Source organism: Mustelus asterias, unplaced genomic scaffold, assembly GCF_964213995.1.
Source record: "Mustelus asterias unplaced genomic scaffold, sMusAst1.hap1.1 HAP1_SCAFFOLD_320, whole genome shotgun sequence".
Classification (NCBI taxonomy): domain Eukaryota; kingdom Metazoa; phylum Chordata; class Chondrichthyes; order Carcharhiniformes; family Triakidae; genus Mustelus; species Mustelus asterias.
This window is the reverse complement of record NW_027590282.1, coordinates 388,335-409,076: the sequence shown is the minus strand read 5'-3', so window position 1 is coordinate 409,076 and position 20,742 is coordinate 388,335. Positions and strand designations below refer to the sequence as shown.

The 20,742-nt window shown below is 42.0% G+C and overlaps 1 protein-coding gene across 1 annotated transcript in view; it reads left to right on the top strand.

Annotated features, from left to right (window-relative positions):
* The first annotated feature begins 1,667 nt into the window (after positions 1-1,667).
* The window catches only part of LOC144486350 (scavenger receptor cysteine-rich domain-containing protein DMBT1-like), a 42,980-nt gene continuing 23,905 nt past the window's right edge, over positions 1,668-20,742 (top strand). Inside the window, exons 1-5 of the mRNA XM_078204382.1 lie at positions 1,668-1,815; positions 9,542-9,574; positions 10,867-11,181; positions 13,511-13,768; positions 19,308-19,622. Of these exons, the coding sequence (XP_078060508.1) occupies positions 1,767-1,815; positions 9,542-9,574; positions 10,867-11,181; positions 13,511-13,768; positions 19,308-19,622 (970 nt within the window). The 5' untranslated portion in view covers positions 1,668-1,766. The remainder of the gene's footprint in view (positions 1,816-9,541; positions 9,575-10,866; positions 11,182-13,510; positions 13,769-19,307; positions 19,623-20,742) is intronic.

The following is a 20,742-nucleotide window of genomic DNA, read 5'->3' as shown; positions in this document are numbered from 1 at the left end:
AAACAATCAACAGGACGAGAGACGTTTCCAATGATTGCAAAAGGGTTGGTGAACACTGGGAGGCTTTGAAGGCAGAGGCATTCTGTTCCGATGCAACTCCGGGGTATAAAAAGCATCTCTGACCACAATGTTTCATGATATCCTTGATATTACATAATTGCCAGCGAACTGGATGGAAGTTTACACATTTTGCACCGCTGTATGAAAGAGGAAAGACAGGATAATACTCCTAACGTCATTGATGGCTGGAAGAACCACTACCGGCCCTCATCAGGCCTCACTATTCATCTTCCTATTATATGCAAACCACATAGATTTTGGTATAAGAGGCACAGTGGCGATATTTGGTGTTGGTACTAAACTTCACAACATTACAAATCGGGACCGTGTCAACAGTGGAATTCAGGATGATGTGGAAACACAGGTGAAATAGACAGAGACCTGGCAGATTCAGCATAATTGTGATGATGCGAAAAGCAATGCAAACTGCGCAAAATCAATGAAGTGGCAATATAATGTATATGGCGCTACTTTGAGAGGATGAAAGGAGAGGGAGACCTGAGGCGTCTGATAGGAGTGAAGGTTAAATATTTAAAATTAATTGAAAATGATGGAGCAGTATGATCACGTAATTATTTAGAATCATAGAATCTCTACATTGCAGAAGGAGGCCATTTGCTCCATCGAGTCTGCACCAACAACTATCCCACCCAGACCCTATCCGCGTAACCCCATATATTTATGCCTGTTAATTCCCCTGACACGTGCGGTCACTTTACCGTGGCCTATCAATCAAACCCGCAAATATCTGGACTGCAGGAGGAAACCGGAGCACACAGAGGAAATTTGGGTTTGTACATATGGGTTTCGAATACAAATTAAAAAAAAACATTTTTCCCAACCATTAAAATTCAATATTTATGGTCCAGCCAGAGTACTGTGTACAAGTTAGGGCACTGTACTATCAGAAGAACGTCAAGGCCTTGAATAGATACAGTGGATGCCTCACAGTCCACTGTTATAGTTGAGAAATATCAACAATGCAGGCACATTCGAGGAGCATATTTTTTCAAGTTGGATCAGACATGCGCAGGGGCATCTTAACAGATCAGTCAAATTTGCTCGAGGTCCTGAGAGAGCAAGAAGCGAAAGTAACTTCCTCACACATCGGGCTGATTAACCAGCATTCGTAGATTTAGCATTGTTTGCTAAATGAGCTTGAGGGTTAAGGAGGAGTTCTGGTTCACTTAGAGATCTGTGAAGATGTTGAACGATCATTAAGTCACATTTTGGAAGAATGTTTTAAGGGAAATTGGACATGAACTTGAAGTAATCTGATATGCACTGTGCTGAAAAGCTGCTTATATGAGAATAATTCGACAGGCCTTTCAAAGAAACAGCCCAATGACATACCCCCTGTTCTTGGATGATTCTATGAACTGAATACCAGGTGGGTGACTCATTTCCATTTCAGACTGTTGAATGTCACTGGCCCAGTCGGGGGTGGCGGCGGGGAAGCTGAGTCGAGTATATCTATTTGAGGGACATGTGACGTGGGATTGGTGCATGGAACAAACCGCAGTTCTGGGCTCCCGCCCATAATCTATTGATGTGTCGGTCGGAAACACACGGTCATGTACAAATTGCTGCAAAGCATTAACTCCTACAGCATATTGGTGGTTCGCAAAGTGTCCAAGTGACCGTCCAATATCGGCGAACATCACTTGATTCATGTTCAGATCATACCACGGTATCTGGCAGGTAGAATGATGTTTAGACCTCTCTTCACGGTGATCCTATTGCTAATTTTGAACTGTGAGTTACTGGAGCTATTTCTTTATTTGATGATTATTACTGAAATCGGCACATTATTGTTGTGATTACTCCAGTCTTTACTCCAGAACCTATTGAAGTGATGTAGAAAGCAAATGAGGATTTGTTTCGTTGTCTGGAATTGAATGAAGTAACAGAACTTCTTTCAACCGTGGTTCTTGGGCAGAGTTGAAAATCTGATGGGAGTATTAATACTATCCAGATTTGGCGCACCATCGCTCTTGTGCACCAGTTGCAGCGGTGCCGCTGGTCAATTTACACAAAATGATTTACTTTATTTCAGTTTGTCATTCCTTGGGTCCATTAAATTAATGGTTAATTTAATTTGCAGAATTTCAATTAATTCATAACCCGGAATATTAGTTCATTTTTAAATTTAATTTATTGGAATGGGGGAAAAATTGTCCATTCATTGTGTATCCATGTTCACCTCCTCGCAGCTCCTCCACCCCGACCCCCATACCTGTATGTAGAGCGCGGCTCACAACACCTGAGTCCAGGCCAAACTTCGAAAGAGACACATTTTTGAATTATAATCCATGCTATAATGTAGGAAGCACGCAGATCATGGCGACAAATTGCGGCCTTTCTTGGGAATCACTCGCTTGACAGTGTAGTGTTGGAAGAACACCCCATCCAAGAAATATAAGCTCAGGCAGTGTTGCATGCTCTGCACTGAGCTGTCAGCCGAGCTACTGTGCTTACGTGTATTAACGGGAGAATGACACCAGTGTCCCTGAACTACATGTGTTATGTAGAACCATAGCACCTAACCTGCACATCTGTGGACAATAAGGGACAACTTAGGATGGCCAATCCACCTAACCCGCACATCCTTGGACTGTGGGAGGCAACTGGAGCAACGGGAAAAAACTCCGGGGAATGTTCAAACGTTAACAGCAAAATGGGCTACTATTTAAATGGTAAAAAGAATTGCAATATGCTGCTGTGCAGAGGGACCTGAATGTCCTTGTGCACGAATTACAAAAAAGGTGTTTCGCAGGTGCAGCAGATAATTATGAAGGCAAATGGAATGTTGTCCTTCATTGTTGGAGGGATGGAGTTTAAAAACAGCGAGGTTATGTTGCAGCTGTATAAGGTGCTGGCGAGGCCACACCCGGAGTACTGTGCACAGTTTTGGTCTCGTTATTTGAGAAAGGATATACTGGCACTGGAGGGGTGCACAGGAGATTCACTATGTTGATTCCGGATTTGAAAGGGTTGGCTTATGAGAAGAGGCTGAGTGAACTGGGATTATACTCATTGGAATTCAGAAGAATTAGTGGAGATCTCGTATAAACATATAAGATTATGAAGGGAATATATAACATAGAAACAGGGAAGTTGTTTCCACTGGCAGTTGAAACTAGGGGGCATCGTCTCAAAGTAAGGGTGAGCATATTTAGGACTGAGTTGGGAAGGAACTTCTTCACACAAAAGGTTGTGAATCTGTGGAATTCCCTGTCCTGTGAAGCAGCTGAGGTTACCTCATTGAAAGTTTTTAAGGGAAGGATAGATACGTTTTTGAACAGTGAAGGAATTAAGGGCTATGGTGAGCGGGGAGGTAAGTGAAGCTCAGTCCAAGAAAAGATCAGCCATGTTCATATTGAGGGGCCAGAGGGTCTACTCCTGCTCCTAGTTCTTATGTTCTTAAAACAAATAATGCTGGGAAATCTCAGCAGGGCTGATAATATCTTTGGAAAGAGAATAGGGCTAGCTTTTCAAATCTAAATGACCAGAAGTACTGTGACGTCTCTGTTAGCTGAGAGTTTTTCAGATTCTGGATACAGGTTAAATCAAGGATTGTCGAAGAACAATCAAACCAATATCGACTGCCGACTGATCCCAAACACATCATTTTCTGTCAAAAAATTATCCGCTCAGGTGTTCTCTGTACTTCATGAAACTTCGCATATTTTATGTCGTTTGTTTTAGAGATAGAAAGCGGTATAAAATGGTATTGAGCTAGATATGGAACATTTTTCGAGGGTCTTTTATATTCATGCAATTATTATCCAGCTATCGCTTCAGATGATGCTGTGATTGAAATTTCCAAAATCTCAAAAAGAATTACTTATTTATTGTTGCTTTTGATATTCCGCATTTGGTCATTTCATATTACTTAAAATACATTATTCACAAATTTACAAATAAATTGCCTTGAGTTAACTTAAGTTTTTCCATATTGTCCAGATATATTTACATTGTGTTGAACGAGATATGGAAACTTCTTCCCGGTTATCCTTCCACAGCTCGACATGTCTTTCAACATTTCAGCGATATCTCGATTCAGTTCCACACAATTTGCAAAATATAATATGTATGAATCTTTACCTCGAAGAAAGTTATATGAGAGGAAAATGTCTGCCATTTTTACATGGTAGTCTGTGCATTTAGTGAACTACCTTGCCCCGAATATTAATCAAGTGTGGAAAAGTACAAATATGTGACATATTTAAATATAATTCTCTTTGAGTTGCATTTAGTACAGCCCACAATTCGAGACTACTCCTTTACTGTAAAATATCTGTGCTAGAGTTGCCTGTTTGAATTCACTCAGTGGTAAGTGTAGCTTTGAAATGTGTTGTAAACACGCTGTTTTAACTCTAACCCAAAATGCGATAACCTCGGAGTGAGGACTTCGAGAAGGTTCAACCTCAGCATTCTTCTTAGAATTTCGTTTTACAATCGCCATAGATGATCAAATAAGCAAACTGCTGCGGCATGTGCTTCCACTTTAATTTAAATCTATCTTTAGCGTCTGGGAAACTAGATTGGGTTTAATCACATATGATCAGATTGTTCCGAAAACAAGTTTTTTTTCTGCTGAAAGAATATTTTTAGTTTGCTGAATAATTTTAATGGATTTTACAGTCAAATAATTCGAAATATCTTTTCAATGTGAATACTACCAATTGCATATAACATTGGCTTATCACAGGAGCGACCAAAGTTACATTGTAAAGAAAACAATTTTCTAAATCAATAGTGTCGTTGATAAATTGGGATGTTTATGATTTCAAATTGGATTTAAAAAATTGAGTTTCCGATTGCCTAATTTGAGGTGATTTTACTTGCCTTTATAATAATATTAATGTTGGAGTAAGAAGCAGCAATGGTAAGTATAACATTTGAACTAAGTTGGTAATTGATAATATGACACCAAGCACAAAATCACGACAGTTGCGCCACAATTGATTGAAGGCTTTCGAAAGCAGCGTGCAAGCAACTGGCTGAGTGGAATGATACGAGAAAGGATACCATGAGCACAACTTAGACTCAGCTGAAATTTACCGTGGTTATCAATAGAAAAGGAGAGTAGGAACCGCTGGATTAATCTACGAACACATAACGGTGATTTATTAAAGTATAAACAAATAAGTGCATTTCAATGTTTACCAAAACAACAATGAAAAGGGGGTTAGAAATTATGAACACAACACTTTTGGTAGGCTACAATATCTATAGGAAAACACCAACACGTAAAACAGGAAAATGACTGAACATTTACCTGAGCTACGAAGATAAATTGTAGCTGAAATGGCGAATGTCAGAGATTCGTTGTAAATTTTTGATTTTCATTTTAAAACATGATCAGCTGAATATATTGGACAACCCTGTTTAGCTACATGAAGTGGAGATTTTTGTTATTCTATGAAGCATTGAATCGACTGATAATACATAAAGACTGATTGATACAGTGCAGAAGGCCATTTGACCTATCGTGTCTGAACTGGCTCTGCAAACGAGTGTCATGAATTAGTATAATTCCCCTGTCTTTCCCCCAGACCATGCACGTTGTTTCTACTCAACTATTCATCCAATGCACTCTTGAATCTCTTGATTTAACGTGCCACCACCACACTTTCGGGTTTTGCATTCCAGACCCGAGCCATTCGGTTTGTGCAAAGGTTTTCTTTTCTCAGGTCACGTTTGATTCTTTTCCAAACCACTTTATATCTGTACTATTTCATTCCTGACCCTTTTACAAACAGGAGGACTGTCTCCCCATCTACTCTGTCCTGCTCCTTCATGATTTGAACGTCTCTATCAAATATCCTTTTAGCCTTCCCCTCCTCAAGAAGAACAGTTCCAACTTCTCCAATCTATCCGACTGAAATGGAAATACAACAGCGACTGGAAGGTGATATGCTGAAATAATATCAGTGATATAACACTTTATGCAAGTAAAGACTTGATTGGAGATGTCTCTGCGATTCTTACACAACTGTGGAATTTGTGAAGTTTGTTGAAAAACTATTGAAACATTGTTCCCTCTGGTCTTGCATTGCGTTGCAAGAATGCATGATATGTAAATTGTGCTAAGTATTAGCAAAGGTATTTGGCACGAAGTACTGAGGCTCTTGAAGTCATGGCAGTCACTCACTATTCACAATGGAGAACCCTGGGCAGAATCACACCAGTCGTTGGGAAACTGAGTATAGTTCAATTTTTTCGGCACCAACAGCAGAGGAGAAGAGTCAGTGGCCCAGTTTTTGATTGTATCTAACCAGAGTACAGATATGAGGCAATTATATGTGTAAAATGCATTATTATCAGATTAGGAGCCAGTTCATAAACTAGAAAAATACAGTAAAGTTTATGCATCAAAATTGGCTTGATGACAGAAGCCAAAAGGTGGTTGCAGAGGATTGTTTTTTTTTTCAAACTGGAGGCCTGTGACCAGTGGTGTGCCTCAGGGATCGGTGCTGTTGGTTGACATTTATATTGATGATTTGGATGAAAATTTAGATGGCATGGTTCGTAAGTTTGCAGACGACACCAAGGTTGGTGCCGCAGTGGACAGTGAAGAAGGTTATCTAGGATTGCAACGGGATCTTGGCCAATTGGGCCAGTGGGCTGACGAATGGCAAATGGAGTTTAATTTAGATCAATGCGAGGTGATACATTTTGGTAGATCGAACCCCAAGGCAGGACTTACTCAGTTAATGGCAGGGCATTGGGGAGAGTTATAGAACAAAGAGATCGAGGGGTACATGTTCATAGCTCCTTGAAAGTGGAGTCACAGGTGGGCAGAGTGGTGAAGAAAGCATTCGGCATGCTTGGTTTCATCGGTCAGAACATTGAATACAGAAGTTGTGACGTCTTCTTGAAGTTGAACAAGATATTGATAAGGCCGCAGCTCTGGTCACCCTATTATAGAAAGGATATTATTAAACTGGAAAGAGTGCAGAAAGGATTTACTATGATGCTACCAGGACTTGATGGTTTGAGTTATAAGGAGAGGTTGGATAGACTGGAACTTTTTTCCCTGAAGCGTAGAAGACTGAGGTTTGGTCTTATATAGGTCTATAAACAATAATTGGCAGAGATCAGCTAGATAGTCAATATATTTTCCCAAAAGTAGGGATGTCTAAAACTAGAGGGCATAGTTTTAAGGGGAGAGATACAAATGGGTCAAAGAGGGGCATTTTCTTCACACAGAGGGTGGTGAGTATCTGAAACAAGCTGCCAGAATTTGTAGTAGAGGCTGGTACAATTTTGTCTTTTAAAAAGCATTTAGACAGTTACATGGGCATGATGGGTATAGAGGGATATGGGCCAAACGCGGGCAATTGGGACTAGCTTAGGTGTTTTAAAAAAAAGCGGCATTGGACAAGTTGGGCCGAAGGGCCTGTTTCCATACTTCAAACCAGGAAGCCAGAAAGTTATCAGGCAAATTTTCTATTTTTGAGGACTGTCGAGGTTACATGAGTGCAAGAAAATCCCAAATCTCTTTCTAGAAAAAATCCACGCTTCAGAATATGCAATGAAATAAAAAGGGGCGAACGGCCATCATCTGTCAAATTCTTAACTTAATTTCAAACATATTTCACTTCGAAGATTGTTCTGGGATCAGACCGCAGACATTAACTAATTCACTGAGAACATGATTGTCTTTAACGTTGGTGGGGAGGGGGGGGGGGTGCTGCTGGCGGCGGGGGGTGGGGGGCGGGGTGGGTAAATTCGGATTTGGCAACAGTGTATTTTCGCTGAAATGAAAATGATTTACAGGGATCAGGTTGTTTGGAATAACTCCCCAATCAATTGTGCCAGCATCTACAGACTTAACCGCCCGACAAGAACATTAAATCGTAAATTCAGAATGTTTATTAGCCATTTAAATGTAACAAGTCAGAAAGATATGAAGAAAATAATCAGTTAACAATAATTAGCAATAACTAACCGTAAGAGGATAAATTCAATCTTCAGCAAGTTAACATTCTTCTCAACGACCTCCTTTCTTGAGCAGACCAAGAGGTAACAGGGTAGTCTCTAAAACGTGAGTAACATGTTGACAAAAAAGGCTCATCAATACCATTATTTTATACCTTAAAGATTTTTTTATGTTCACCTCAGCGACTTTTTTGGAAAAAGCCAGCTGTTCTATAATTCGCCAATGATGAAATGAGAGTTAGTCTATTGTTTTCAATTTGTTATGCATGATGTAACCTTAAAACAATGGATTTTCTTCAGCTGTTTTGCTTATCTTGAGTTACCGTGCATGTCAAACAGTAATTGGCTCAAATAAATGCTGTCATTTTGTAATTGAGGCAACCTGAATGAAGCCCTATTCATTTATTCAGTCAAGGTTTTCTAAGTTTTCTAAGTTCGTGTTATCTTTCCAGACTGCCTGGGAACTGAACCATTTGAAATTCTCCTAATTTACTACCATTGTCCGAAAAATCAAGTAGAAAATATTTATGAACATGAAAGATTAAAATCTTTTGTATTGCAAGTTATGTTACAACCCTTAATAGTACATACATTAAGTACTGCTTATTGTGTCATGTGTCATAATTAAGGCTCTCCATGTAACTGGCTGGCTACCAATAATGCAGCAACTGGTTTAACTCTTGAAATGGCTTGTTATCTCAGTGTTAGCTCAAAAATAGCCTTGCTCGTTGTGTCAAATAGCATATTGATTCTGGTTACAGAATGAGAGTCTTACTAAAATTATTGACATTGGAACTACGAAGAACAACTAAACTCGGGTGAAACATATTCGGCGCACCATCAGTAGAATTTTGGGGACTATGGGGAAACGGATTGGGAATAATTATACATAAATTTCATAGAGGCAGCAGATGCAAAATGGGCCGAATGGCATCTTTTGGGCTATTTAATCCAAAGCCTATAAAATGACCAAGAACATCAAAACCCCATTCTCAAGATACCTTGACATGGTAAATACATGAGACTCTGAATAAAAGCAGGAATGTGACGTCTTTAATTGCAAAAGTGGAGAGGTTAAGGTGGAGCAAAAACCAAATGTTTGACATAGGTAATACGTCGAAGGTAATTGCATTTCAAAGATGCCATGGAAGAAAATGCATCGGTGGTGGAGATGTTAGTATTAAAGGGACACATCATTGGTCCAAATTTGCTTTTAACAGCGCAATGAAAGTCAGTGTTGTTTGAAAGCAATATAACATGTGTTAATAACCGAATAATGGTCAGTGTTGTGTGAAAGCAAAGCATGAGAGCAAGCATAACTGCCACGGTGGGAGGAAGGGCGTGGTCTGAAATGTCTGATTGAGTTAATAGTTATGACTACAACAAATGCAAAATGCTGTCAATGCCGCAGATGCTGGAGAGACCCCTCGATGATTTATTCCAACAATTTGTTGTATTTGTATTGTTGCTTTTTAACGGTGCAATTAATTCCATGCCGCAGCGATTATTAATTCTCAACATCTCTTTTCAGACAAACCAGGGTACAGCGGGGCTCCCAAATCAGGTAATCAGTTTTCTAGTCTCTGCTATCTCTCTGCTGCCCATCTCATTAAATCTGAAGGCTAGGTGATAATCTCCGAACAATTTTAAACTGGTAACGTTCGAGGTGTACTGTGTAAACCAGAACCTTTCATAGAAACCTTTATTTGCAACTGTGACTCCTGCTCTGTTCAAATGAACAAAATGGGCGAGGGTTCCTTAAAAGCAGAATATGAAGAATGCGCTACAATAACTCTTGCCCCCAAAAGGATTCCCTTCTCTCCTCAAGAATCAACACTGACATCCAGATCTCATGATAATCGTGCATACATTATCTATTGGCTGCGGTGGAATGAAGGACAATTTTGTCCCAAAAGGCTGCGACTGCAACACATCGTATTTGACCAATGGGTGCTGAGCCCAATGGAGAGATGCTCATCTCTTCCCCGACAATCTCTCAACCCCTGGAAGTGAAAAGATATCGGAGCCTGTCGCGACCTCCAAACTTTGGGGTTGCTGAGCCGGTGGAAATTTCCCTCAGTCTCGGCTTACATCTCTCTTCCACTTTTTCTTGAACAGGTGGCATTATCTTCGCCAGCTTTACCGTTTTATAAAACGTTGGTAAGGCAGCAGTTAGAGTACAGTGTGCGTTCTGGAATCCACAGGATTGGACTGTTCAGATAACACCGGACAGGATGCAAAGGGAATTTACCAGGATGCTGACTGCGCTGGAGAATTTTAGCTTTGAAAAGATTGGATCTACTTGAGTTGTTTTCCTTGGAACAGAGGACAGCGAGGGGGGACATAATTGAGATGGATAAAATTATGAGGGGCGCAGGTAGAGTAGAGTAGAGTAGAATATTTTACTTCAATGATGAGTGGGCATAGATTTACGGAAAGGGGCATGAGATTTGAGGGGATGTGAGGAAAAATTGCCTTCACCTAGAGGCTGGTGTGAGTCTAGAACTCACTGCCCAAATGGTGATGGAGACAGAGACCCTCACATTATTTAAGATGTAGTTAAATGTTCACTTGCAATGCCAAGGCATACAACGCAATGGACAAAGTGCTGGAAACGAATATTAAAATAATTGGGAGGTTGACTGGCACAGAGGCGAAGGGCTGAAATTCCTTTTTCTGTGTTCTCTAATGCTGTGACTCTACTTAATAAGAATTGTCGTTGTTGGTGGTGTTCAGGAATCGTGCAAACTCCCAAGTCATTAATCTGTTCCAATTTGCACTGAGGCGGCCATGTGCTGGGAAATGGTGTGTTGACCATCATTGAACCATTTGCTGTTATTTCTGGTATGTTCACAGAGAACGTGAAGGTGAGGCTGGTGAGTGGCAACAGTCGCTGCGCTGGAAGAGTGGAGATTCACTACAAGAGGAGATGGGGCACTGTGAGACACAATGGCTGGGACCTTCCAGATGCCACGGTTGTGTGTTGGGAACTGGGCTGTGGGGCAGCTATCTCAGCAACCCGTGGGTCTCACTTTGGGAAAGGCTCAGGACCCTTTGTGATGGATTATACCCACTGCAGAGGGACAGAGACCGCTCTGAGGAACTGTACTTCAAGTAACTGGGGTCACTATTCTACGTCACACAAATATGATGCTGGTGTCATTTGTACAGGTAAAAATCCTACTGATTCCAATTTTCTGGGGTTTCGAGAAAGGGTGAGAGCAAGTAAAGTAAACTTAGCCCGGAACCATCATAAACCAGAAATCGAAGGAATAATGAATCCTAACTTCTCCAGTGGTTATTAATAAATTAATATCGCCATTTGTATGCTTCTTCAATAACGATTATAATATTATTTTAAGTCATCATCTCTCCAATGGACGCACAAAATATTTGTCCCTCGTCACATTTACAATGCAGCCGTAACCTTGCCAGGAGGCTTGATATTTGATGCATTCTCACTTCCCCTCAAAATGGACTGGTGGGAGGGGTATATTTCACAATATACATTAACGATTTAGAAGAAGGAACTGAAAGCACCGTTGCTAAGTTTGCAGACAAAGCAAAGATAGCAAGAAGTACAGGTAGTATAGAGGAAGCAGGTGGGTTGCATCAGGACTTGAAGAGATGAGGAGAGTGGGCAAAGAAGTGGTAGATGGAATACAAAGTGGAAAAATGTGAGGTTATGCACTTTGGAAAGAGGAATGGAGACATATACTATTTGCTAAATGGGGAAATGCTTCGGAATTCCGAAACACAAAAGGAACTTGGGAGTCCTTGTTCAAGATTCTCTTAAGGTGAACGTGCAGGTACATTCTGCAGTTTGGACGGCAAATGCAATGTTAGCATTCAAGTGGAGAGGGGTATAATACAAGAGCAGGAGTGTGCTTATGAGGCTGGAAAAGGCTCTGGTCAGACCACATCTGGAGTATTGAGAGCAGTTTTGGGCCCCATATATAAGGAAGGATGTGCTGGCCTTGGAAAGGGTCCAGGGGAGGTTCACAAGAATGATCTCTGGAATGAAGAGCTTGTCGTAAGAGGAATGTTTGAAGACTCTGGGTCTGTACTCGTTGGAGTTGAGAAGGGTGAGGGGTGATCGTATTGAAACTTACAGGTTGCTGCGAGGTCTGGATAGAGTGGACGTGGAGACGATGTTTCCACTCGTAGGAAAAACTGGAAACAGAGGGCACAAACTCAGGCTAATGAGACGATCCTTTAAAACAGAGATGAGGAGGAATTTGTTCATCCAGAGAGTGGGGAATCTGTGGAACTCTTCGCCGCAGAAGGTTCTGGAGGCCAGGTAATTGAGTGTCTTTAAGACAGAGACAGAAAAGTTCTTGATTAATAAGGCCATCCGGGTTTATGGGGAAACGGCAGGAGAATGGGAGTGAGAAAAATATCAGCCATGATTGAATGGTGGAACAGGCTCGATTGCCCGAGTGGTCTAATTCTGCTCCTATGCCTTACGGTCTTATGGGAGCTGTATAAGTCCGAAGAGATCATGAGTAATGGGGACCTGAATCCGAGGCTACCATGGGCACACAGTGTACACTAATTGCGCGCTGTTGCCCATGATTATCTCCTGGTCATAATGAAAACAATTGAATTAGCGTTCTACATCATTTCCTCCTTGCGATTTTAGCCCAATGTATTATATATTTACGTGAAAATTGTCAGAGTGGAGATTGCCTGATGGAGGTTTATGTCCACAAATACAATTTTAGAACAATCGTACCTCCACGTGAGAACGCAGATGTTATGGAATGGAATTATCATGAGCATGCGTTGTTTATCAATAAGGCACAGTATCCATCCGAATTTCATGTTTATCCCTGCTCCTTTTCCAATTTGTAGGAAAGGATGACTTCCTGTCTCCGGAGACAGTCACACACATATATTTTCGATATTCTGAAAATCTGTCGCTATATTTGAGCTCAACATCTAACCTGGCCACCAGAAATAGACTGATCTCAACATTTGTCCGTTTGAAACCTTGGGTATTTCCCCTCCTCACTATGGATTTGTGGCCGTCCCTGAGTTGAATTTTCAAACGAAAATCAGGAAATAGATAAGGATATCGTAACAAAAACATCTGGGAGATATGGGGGAGAAAATATAGTCTGATAATATCTGTGCTTTCCCTCTCAGTAGAAGCTTATGATTACTTTTAACAATATACATTATTTAATGGGATGTGGGCGTCGCTGGCTGGTCCAGAATTCATTGCCCATTCCTAATTTGCCTGAAGGGGCAGTTAATAGTCAACTACTCCAGTCGCATGTAGGCCGGGCCAGATGTCCTTGCGTAGAGCATATTAATGTACCAGATGGGTTGTTCCAACAATCTACAAGGCTTTCATAGTCAACATTAGACTTTTAGTTCTATATTTTTATTCAACTAAAATGTCACCAAGTGCCAGTGAATACTGGGATTACAGAAAATCTCAGTCCTTTACGAAAACCTTTGAAATGTTCACTGCACATTGACATATAATTCCCAGGAACTGCCAAGCCCAGACTGGTCAATGGAAACAGCCCCTGTGCGGGGAGGTTAGAGATTTATTCGAATGGGACCTGGGCTACAGTTTTTGGTGATACATCCTCCTGGTCGTTACTGGATGCAGAAGCCGTTTGCAAGGAACTAGGATGTGGCTCCGGAGCAGCAGCGCATGTTAACGCACATTTTGGAGAAGGTTCTGGGCCTGTTATCGGTCGGCCTGGCTGTGGACATCGGCAGGACGTTGGAGTAATTTGTTCAGGTACGAACTCTGATTCTTTAGAATTTCTTCTTAAAATTGTGCGGCCGCCTCTCGGCATATGGCCAAAGATTAGAAGCATTTCTATCTTGTTAAAGTGCAGCAGTTATTCAGGGGGCATGTCAAATAACGTAGATGGCGTTGATATCCATACACCACTTCAGGTTTTAGGTAGTCTGGCATCTAAACGAGAGCAGGGAAGGCAGCGGGCGTAATATGTATGTTCTTTATTCATTGCTGCACATTGGGCGAGAGCGAATATTTATCTGTGTGCAATGAAGTGATTCCAACCCTAGGTTTACATTCGAGAAGGTTTCCAGTTGAACTTTCTGGGAGGACTTTGATAATTGGATTTTCAGACTATGAAATCGACATCTGTGAAATGAATATCTGACGGCTTGCTGGGAAAGCCAGAGCTAACTGGGATTGTATGCCACAAAAATTATTTCAAACGCCTCTGTCATGGTGAAAAAAATGTTCAGCAGATATGGATATAGAACTATAATCCGTACCTTCATGTCTGGTGTTACATTACTAGTTTGCTGTATTTGCAAAGGTTCCTGTTGCAATTTTGACCTAAAATAAACATTGACGAGGGCGGTGCTGGCTGGGCCATTTCAGTGCTCATTAATAATGTTATTATGGATCTGGAGTAAAATTAAGAGTCAGCTCATATATGGATAGAACATATCCTTCCCGAAGGGTCAGTCGCGGACCAGATGGATGTTTCACGCCCAATTTAATGGTTATCATGAGACTTGTGAACTCTGATTCTTTTTGCAAATATCAATTAAGATATCACCAATTAATGTGGTGGGATTACAACCCTGGTTTAGCAGCCCAGTGGCAATATCACGATGCCACTGCATCCTCGGGGCTCAGATGACCCATGGTACCAATAGGAAACACAGTGAGATGAGCTATGTGTCAGGATACAATGCTGTTAGAAGAGGCAGAGCTGTTCTTCGGACTATGGAATGGGTTATATAAATTGGAGGGTAGCTAATATAAGCCCGCTATTCAAAATGGGAGGTAGAGATAAAGCAGTGCTTTTACCAGTGAGCCTTACGTTGACTGCAGGAAAAGGGCTCTCTGGAGCGGAGGAGGCTGAGGGGAGACTTAATAGAGGTTTATAAAATGATGAAGGGGATAGATAGAGTGAACGTTCAAAGACTATTTCCTCGGGTGGATGGAGCTATTGCAAGGGGGCATAACTATAGGGTTCGTGGTGGGAGATCTAGGAAGGATATCAGAGGTAGGTTCTTTAGGCAGAGAGTGGTTGGGGTGTGGAATGGACAGCCTGCAGTGATAGTGGAGTCAGACACTTTAGGAACATTTAAGCGGTTATTGGATAGGCACATGGAGCACACCAGGATGATAGGGAGTAGGATAGCTTGATCTTGGTTTTCAGATAAAGCTCGGCACAACATCGTGGGCCGAAGGGCCTGTTCTGTGCTGTACTGTTCTATGTTCTATATGTAGATCATTTGGAAAGCAGTCGTACAATCAGACACAATCAGCATGGTTTTAATGAACTGAACTAATGCTTGAGAAATTATCTGGAATACTACGAGAATGCAAATAGTATAGTTGGCAAGGGAGAAGCAGTTGATATGGTTCATTTAAACTCTCAGAGGCTTTTAACAAAGTCTGACATAGCAGCTTCGTATGTAAATTTGATGCACATGGGATAGTGGATAGTGTCTTGAGATGGATAAAAAACTGCCTGGAAGACAGGAAGCAAAAAAAATGGATTTTTTCTGATTGGCAGTCAGTGACTAGTGGTGTACCGCGAGACGCCAACTGTTCACATGATGCATTGATGATTTGGAAGAGGGAACTACATGTGTTGTCACCAAATTTGCAGATTGTACAAAGTCGGGTGGGAAGGTGAGCTGTGTGGGGGATGCAGAGGTGCTTCCACGTGATTTGGCTAGGCTTACTGAATGGAAATATGCATGACAGATACAGTACGTGAGGTTGGCCACTTTGGTCGCAAAAATTGGAAGGAAGATTATTATTTAAATGGATCCAAGTTGAGAGTCGTGGATATTCATTGAGAATATGAGCATCGGCTACAAAAGTAGGTGCACAGTTACAGCATGCAGTGAGAAAGGCAAGTCATATGTTAGAACATAGAACATAGAACAGTACAGCACAGAACAGGCCGTTCGGCCCACGATGTTGTGCCGAGCTTTGTCTGAAACCCAGATCAAACTATTTCCTCCCTATCATCCCGAAGTACTCCATGTGCCTATCCAATAGCTTCTTCAATATTCCTAAAGTTTCTGACTCCACTATCCCTGCAGGCAGTCCATTCCACACCCCAACCACTCTCTGAGTAAAAAATCTACCTCGGACATCCTTCCTATGTCTCCCAACATGAACCCTATAGTTATGCCCCCTAGTTACCGCTCCATTCACCCGAGGAAATAGTCTTTGAACGTTCACTCTATCTATCCCCCTCATCAGCTTATAAACGTCTATCAAGTCTCCTCTCAACCTCCTCCGCTCCAAAGAGAAAAGCCCAAGTTCCCTCAACCTTTCCTCATAAGACCTACCCTCCAAACCAGGCAGCATCCTGATAAATCTCCTTTGCACTCTTTCCAGTGTCTCCACATCCTTCTTGTAGTGAGGTGACCAGAACTGCACACAATATTCCAAATGTGGTCTCACCAAGGTCCTGTACAGTTGCAGCATAACCCCACGGCTCTTAAACTCAAACCCCCTGTTAATGAACGCCAACACACTATAGGCCTTCTTCACGGCTCTATCCACTTGAGTGGCAACCTTCAGAGATCTATGGATATGAACCCCAAGATCTCTCTGTTCCTCCACATTCTTCAGAACCCTAGCTTTGACCATGTAATCCATGTTTAAATTTGTCCTACCAAAATGAATCACCTCGCATTTGTCAGGGTTAAACTCCATTTGCCATTTTTGAGCCCAGCTCTGCATCCTAAGTATATCTCTTTGCAGCCTACAACAGCCCTCCACCTCATCCACTACCCCACCAATCTTGGTGTCATCAGCAAATTTACTGATCCACCCTTCAGTCCCCTCCTCCAAGTCATTTATAAAAATTACAAATAGCAGAGGACCAAGCACTGATCCCTGTGGCACTCCGCTGGTAACCGGTTTCCAGTCCGTTGGTCTTCAAAGTTGAGGACTTAACGTGGGGAATGAGGATGTTTTGCAGCAATTGTATTGGGCGCCGGTGTGGCCACACTTGTAATGTGTGCAGTGTCGGTGTGCATATTTGAGGAGGGATATCTTTCTATAGAGGAGTGCAGAAAAGGTTTCCTCGGCTGATTTCTTGCATTGCAGGTTTGTCATATGAGGAGAGACAAATTTGGTTATGAATAAATACTTTTGAGTTTAGAAGAGTGAGAGGGGATTTCATAGAAACTTATAGGACAAAGACAGGATTAGATAGAGATGCCACAGAAACAATGCTCCTGCTGTTGGGGAGTCTAGAAATACGGGCCATAGTTTGACAACAAATAGTAAACCCCTTGGGAGTCGGGATCAGGGTATCAAATTTTATCATCAGCGATGATCAAAATAAATGGCAGAGCAGGCTGGAAGGGTTGACTGTCCTAGTCCTGATTGACCTGCTTATATTTTCTATGCGTGATTATTTGTATGCTCCATGTGGCAATGTATGATGAGTATGATCATAGTCAGACAATTGTTTCGATGGAAGCAGAAAGTGGCCCGAGGGGGACGCCAGAGATGCCTTTCTGGTCTTGCCGGTAGCAGGTGGAGATAAATATACGTATTAAGTCTTCCATTTTGGATTAGAAATAATAGACAATGACAATATTTCCTGAGTACTGGGAATTAATAATTAAGGAGGGATTGAGTGGAAATGGCTGGGACATTTTAATTGGCGTGAAGCTCCAAAAACTTGGGTTGACCGTTCTGCAACAGACATGCATGAAACGATCCTAGAATCCCTGCAGTGCAAAAACAGGCCTTTTGGACCAACGGTTCAGCTCCGACTCTCCGAAAGAGCATCCCATCCAGTTACCTCCCCTCTCCACTCTCCCTATAATCCCGCACATTTACTGTGGCAAATACACCTAACCTACACATCTTTGGACAGCAAAGGGCGAATGTATATGGCCAATCCAACTAACCTACACTTCTTTCGATTTGAAGGGGCAATTTAGCACGGCTAATCCACCTAACCTGCAATCTTTGCACTGTGGAAGGAAGCCGGAGCACCCAAAGGAATCCCACGCAGAAACGGGTGAATGTGCAAACAGAGAGGCACCCAAGGTTAGATTCGAACCCGGGTACCTCGTGCTGTGAGACAGCAGTGCGGCCCTGGTTTACTGAATCGATGCTAAATATTCGGCACCTTTGGCGTGCAAAATACAAAACTAGTGGTACTATTTTTATTTGAAATAAAATGCTAGCCAGATGTGAAATCAAGGCACACATTCGGTTACGTACGTTGCAATGTTGTGTCCCACAAAACTCATTGTACTTTTGGAGAGCAAGATTAATCGATCTCCCTCCTTACATCAATTTAGCCATTGATGAATAACAGAGATGGGAAAATACAATTGCGTGATTAATCATGACTGAACACGGAATGAACGGTTTCCTTTCTACCAATTTTCAAGGGGGTAGTAAAATTAATTGAAGCTGTAATATCAGCACTAGCAGCAGTAATACGGCAAGTGATGAATTAGAATTAATTGCATTAGCAATAGTAATGTTATTGGTATCAAGACAATAACGGCAATAATAGTGTAATAGTAATGCAAGCATTATTAATTGAAGTAGCAGTCGTATAATTCTGCCTGCTGTATTCTTTGAAGTAATAATACTTGTGATTTCGTCATCTAAGAAAAGGTATACTCTCATTGGAGGCAGTCCAGAAAAGGGACTGCCAGAAGGGAGGGTTTTTGCTATGAGTAGAGGTTCAGTCGGCTCGGCTTTTATTCATTGGAGTTAGATGAATCATAGGCGATATTCTTGAGACGTATAAGATTCTCACGGGACTTGACAGCGTAGATGCTGTGAGGTTGTTACCTTGTGGGGGATTCTAGTACCAGACGACATAACCTATGAATCAGGGTTCGCCCTGATAGGTTCATTGAAGACAGAAATAATGATCAATTTAATTTCCCAAGGGTAATGATTTTTTGGAACTCTTTACTCCAGAGGGCTGTCGCGGCTGGGTCGTCAAAAATGGTCAAGATTGAGATAGGCCAATCTTCAATCAGTTAATGAATCAGAGATTATGGGGATCAGGCAGAAATGTGGAGTTGAGGATTATCAGATGAGACTAGTCATGATCTCAATGAATGGTGGAACAGACTCAACGAGCCGAATGGACTACTTATGTTATTATGTTGTATAGCCTAATAGCAATTGATTTTTGTTTTCAGTTTATCTGCAAGGATACAACATGTGTTTTCGCTTCATACTATCTTTTAGTTCACGATGGGAATTGCGATATTGTTGGAACATTTTGGGGTAATAATAGTTACCATCATCAGTAATTATTGTTATCATTACGAAATAGATCACAGGGATCTCAGACTGGTATCTGGGGGTACCCGATGCTCTGGGAGGCTGGAAGTACAGTACGGAGCGAAGTGGGGCACCGTGTATGATGTTTACATTGGGTTAGAAGACGCCAGTGTGGTCTGTGAGCACCTTCAGTGCGGAGTGGCCGCCGAGACACCAGGAGGAGCTCACTTTGGGAAGGGAACCGGCCCAATGTGGAACGAAAACTATCGTTGCTGGGGGAATGAATCCCGCTTCTGGGATTGCCCGGTTTCATCCGGGGATCAGCTTCGGAGTTCACATGGAAATGACGCCAGTGTTATTTGCTCGGGTGAGTCCTCTAAACTGTCCATGTTAAATAATCCAACTGTTCATGTCGCCTCTGTAAGAATCTCGACTGAGTTGTGTTTTGAGGCACATTGTTAATAAGAAAAATGCTTTCAATGTTTATTAAATGATTTTCTAATGTTAGAATTTCTATTCGACAAATCCAGAGTTAGAACATAGAACATAGAACATTACAGCGCAGAACAGGCCCTTCGGCCCACGATGTTGCACCGACCAGTTAAAAAAAAACTGTGACCCTCCAACCTAAACCAATTTCTTTTCGTCCATGAACCTATCTACGGATCTCTTAAACGCCCCCAAACTAGGCGCATTTACAACTGATGCTGGCAGGGCATTCCAATCCCTCACCACCCTCTGGGTAAAGAACCTACCCCTGACATCGGTTCTATAACTACCCCCCCTCAATTTAAAGCCATGCCCCCTCGTGCTGGATTTCTCCATCAGAGGAAAAAGGCTATCACTATCCACCCTATCTAAACCTCTAATCATCTTATATGTTTCAATAAGATCCCCTCTTAGCCGCCGCCTTTCCAGCGAAAACAATCCCAAATCCCTCAGCCTCTCCTCATAGGATCTCCCCTCCATACCAGGCAACATCCTGGTAAACCTCCTCTGCACCCTCTCCAAAGCCTCCACATCCTTCCTGTAATGTGGGGACCAGAACTGCACACAGTACTCCAAGTGCGGCCGCACCAGAGTTGTGTACAGTTGCAACATAACGCTACGACTCCTAAATTCAATCCCCCTACCAATAAACGCCAAGACACCATATGCCTTCTTAACAACCTTATCTACTTGATTCCCAACTTTCAGGGATCTATGCACACATACACCTAGATCCCTCTGCTCCTCCACACTATTCAAAGTCCTCCCGTTAGCCCTATACTCAACACATCTGTTATTCCTACCAAAGTGAATTACCTCACACTTCTCCGCATTAAACTCCATCCGCCACCTCTCGGCCCAACTTTGCAACCTGTCTAAGTCTTCCTGCAAACTACGACACCCTTCCTCACTGTCTACCACACCACCGACTTTGGTGTCATCATCAGTTCTATTCGGGAATCGCGCCTGATAGTAAAATAGTTAAAAACAATGCCAGT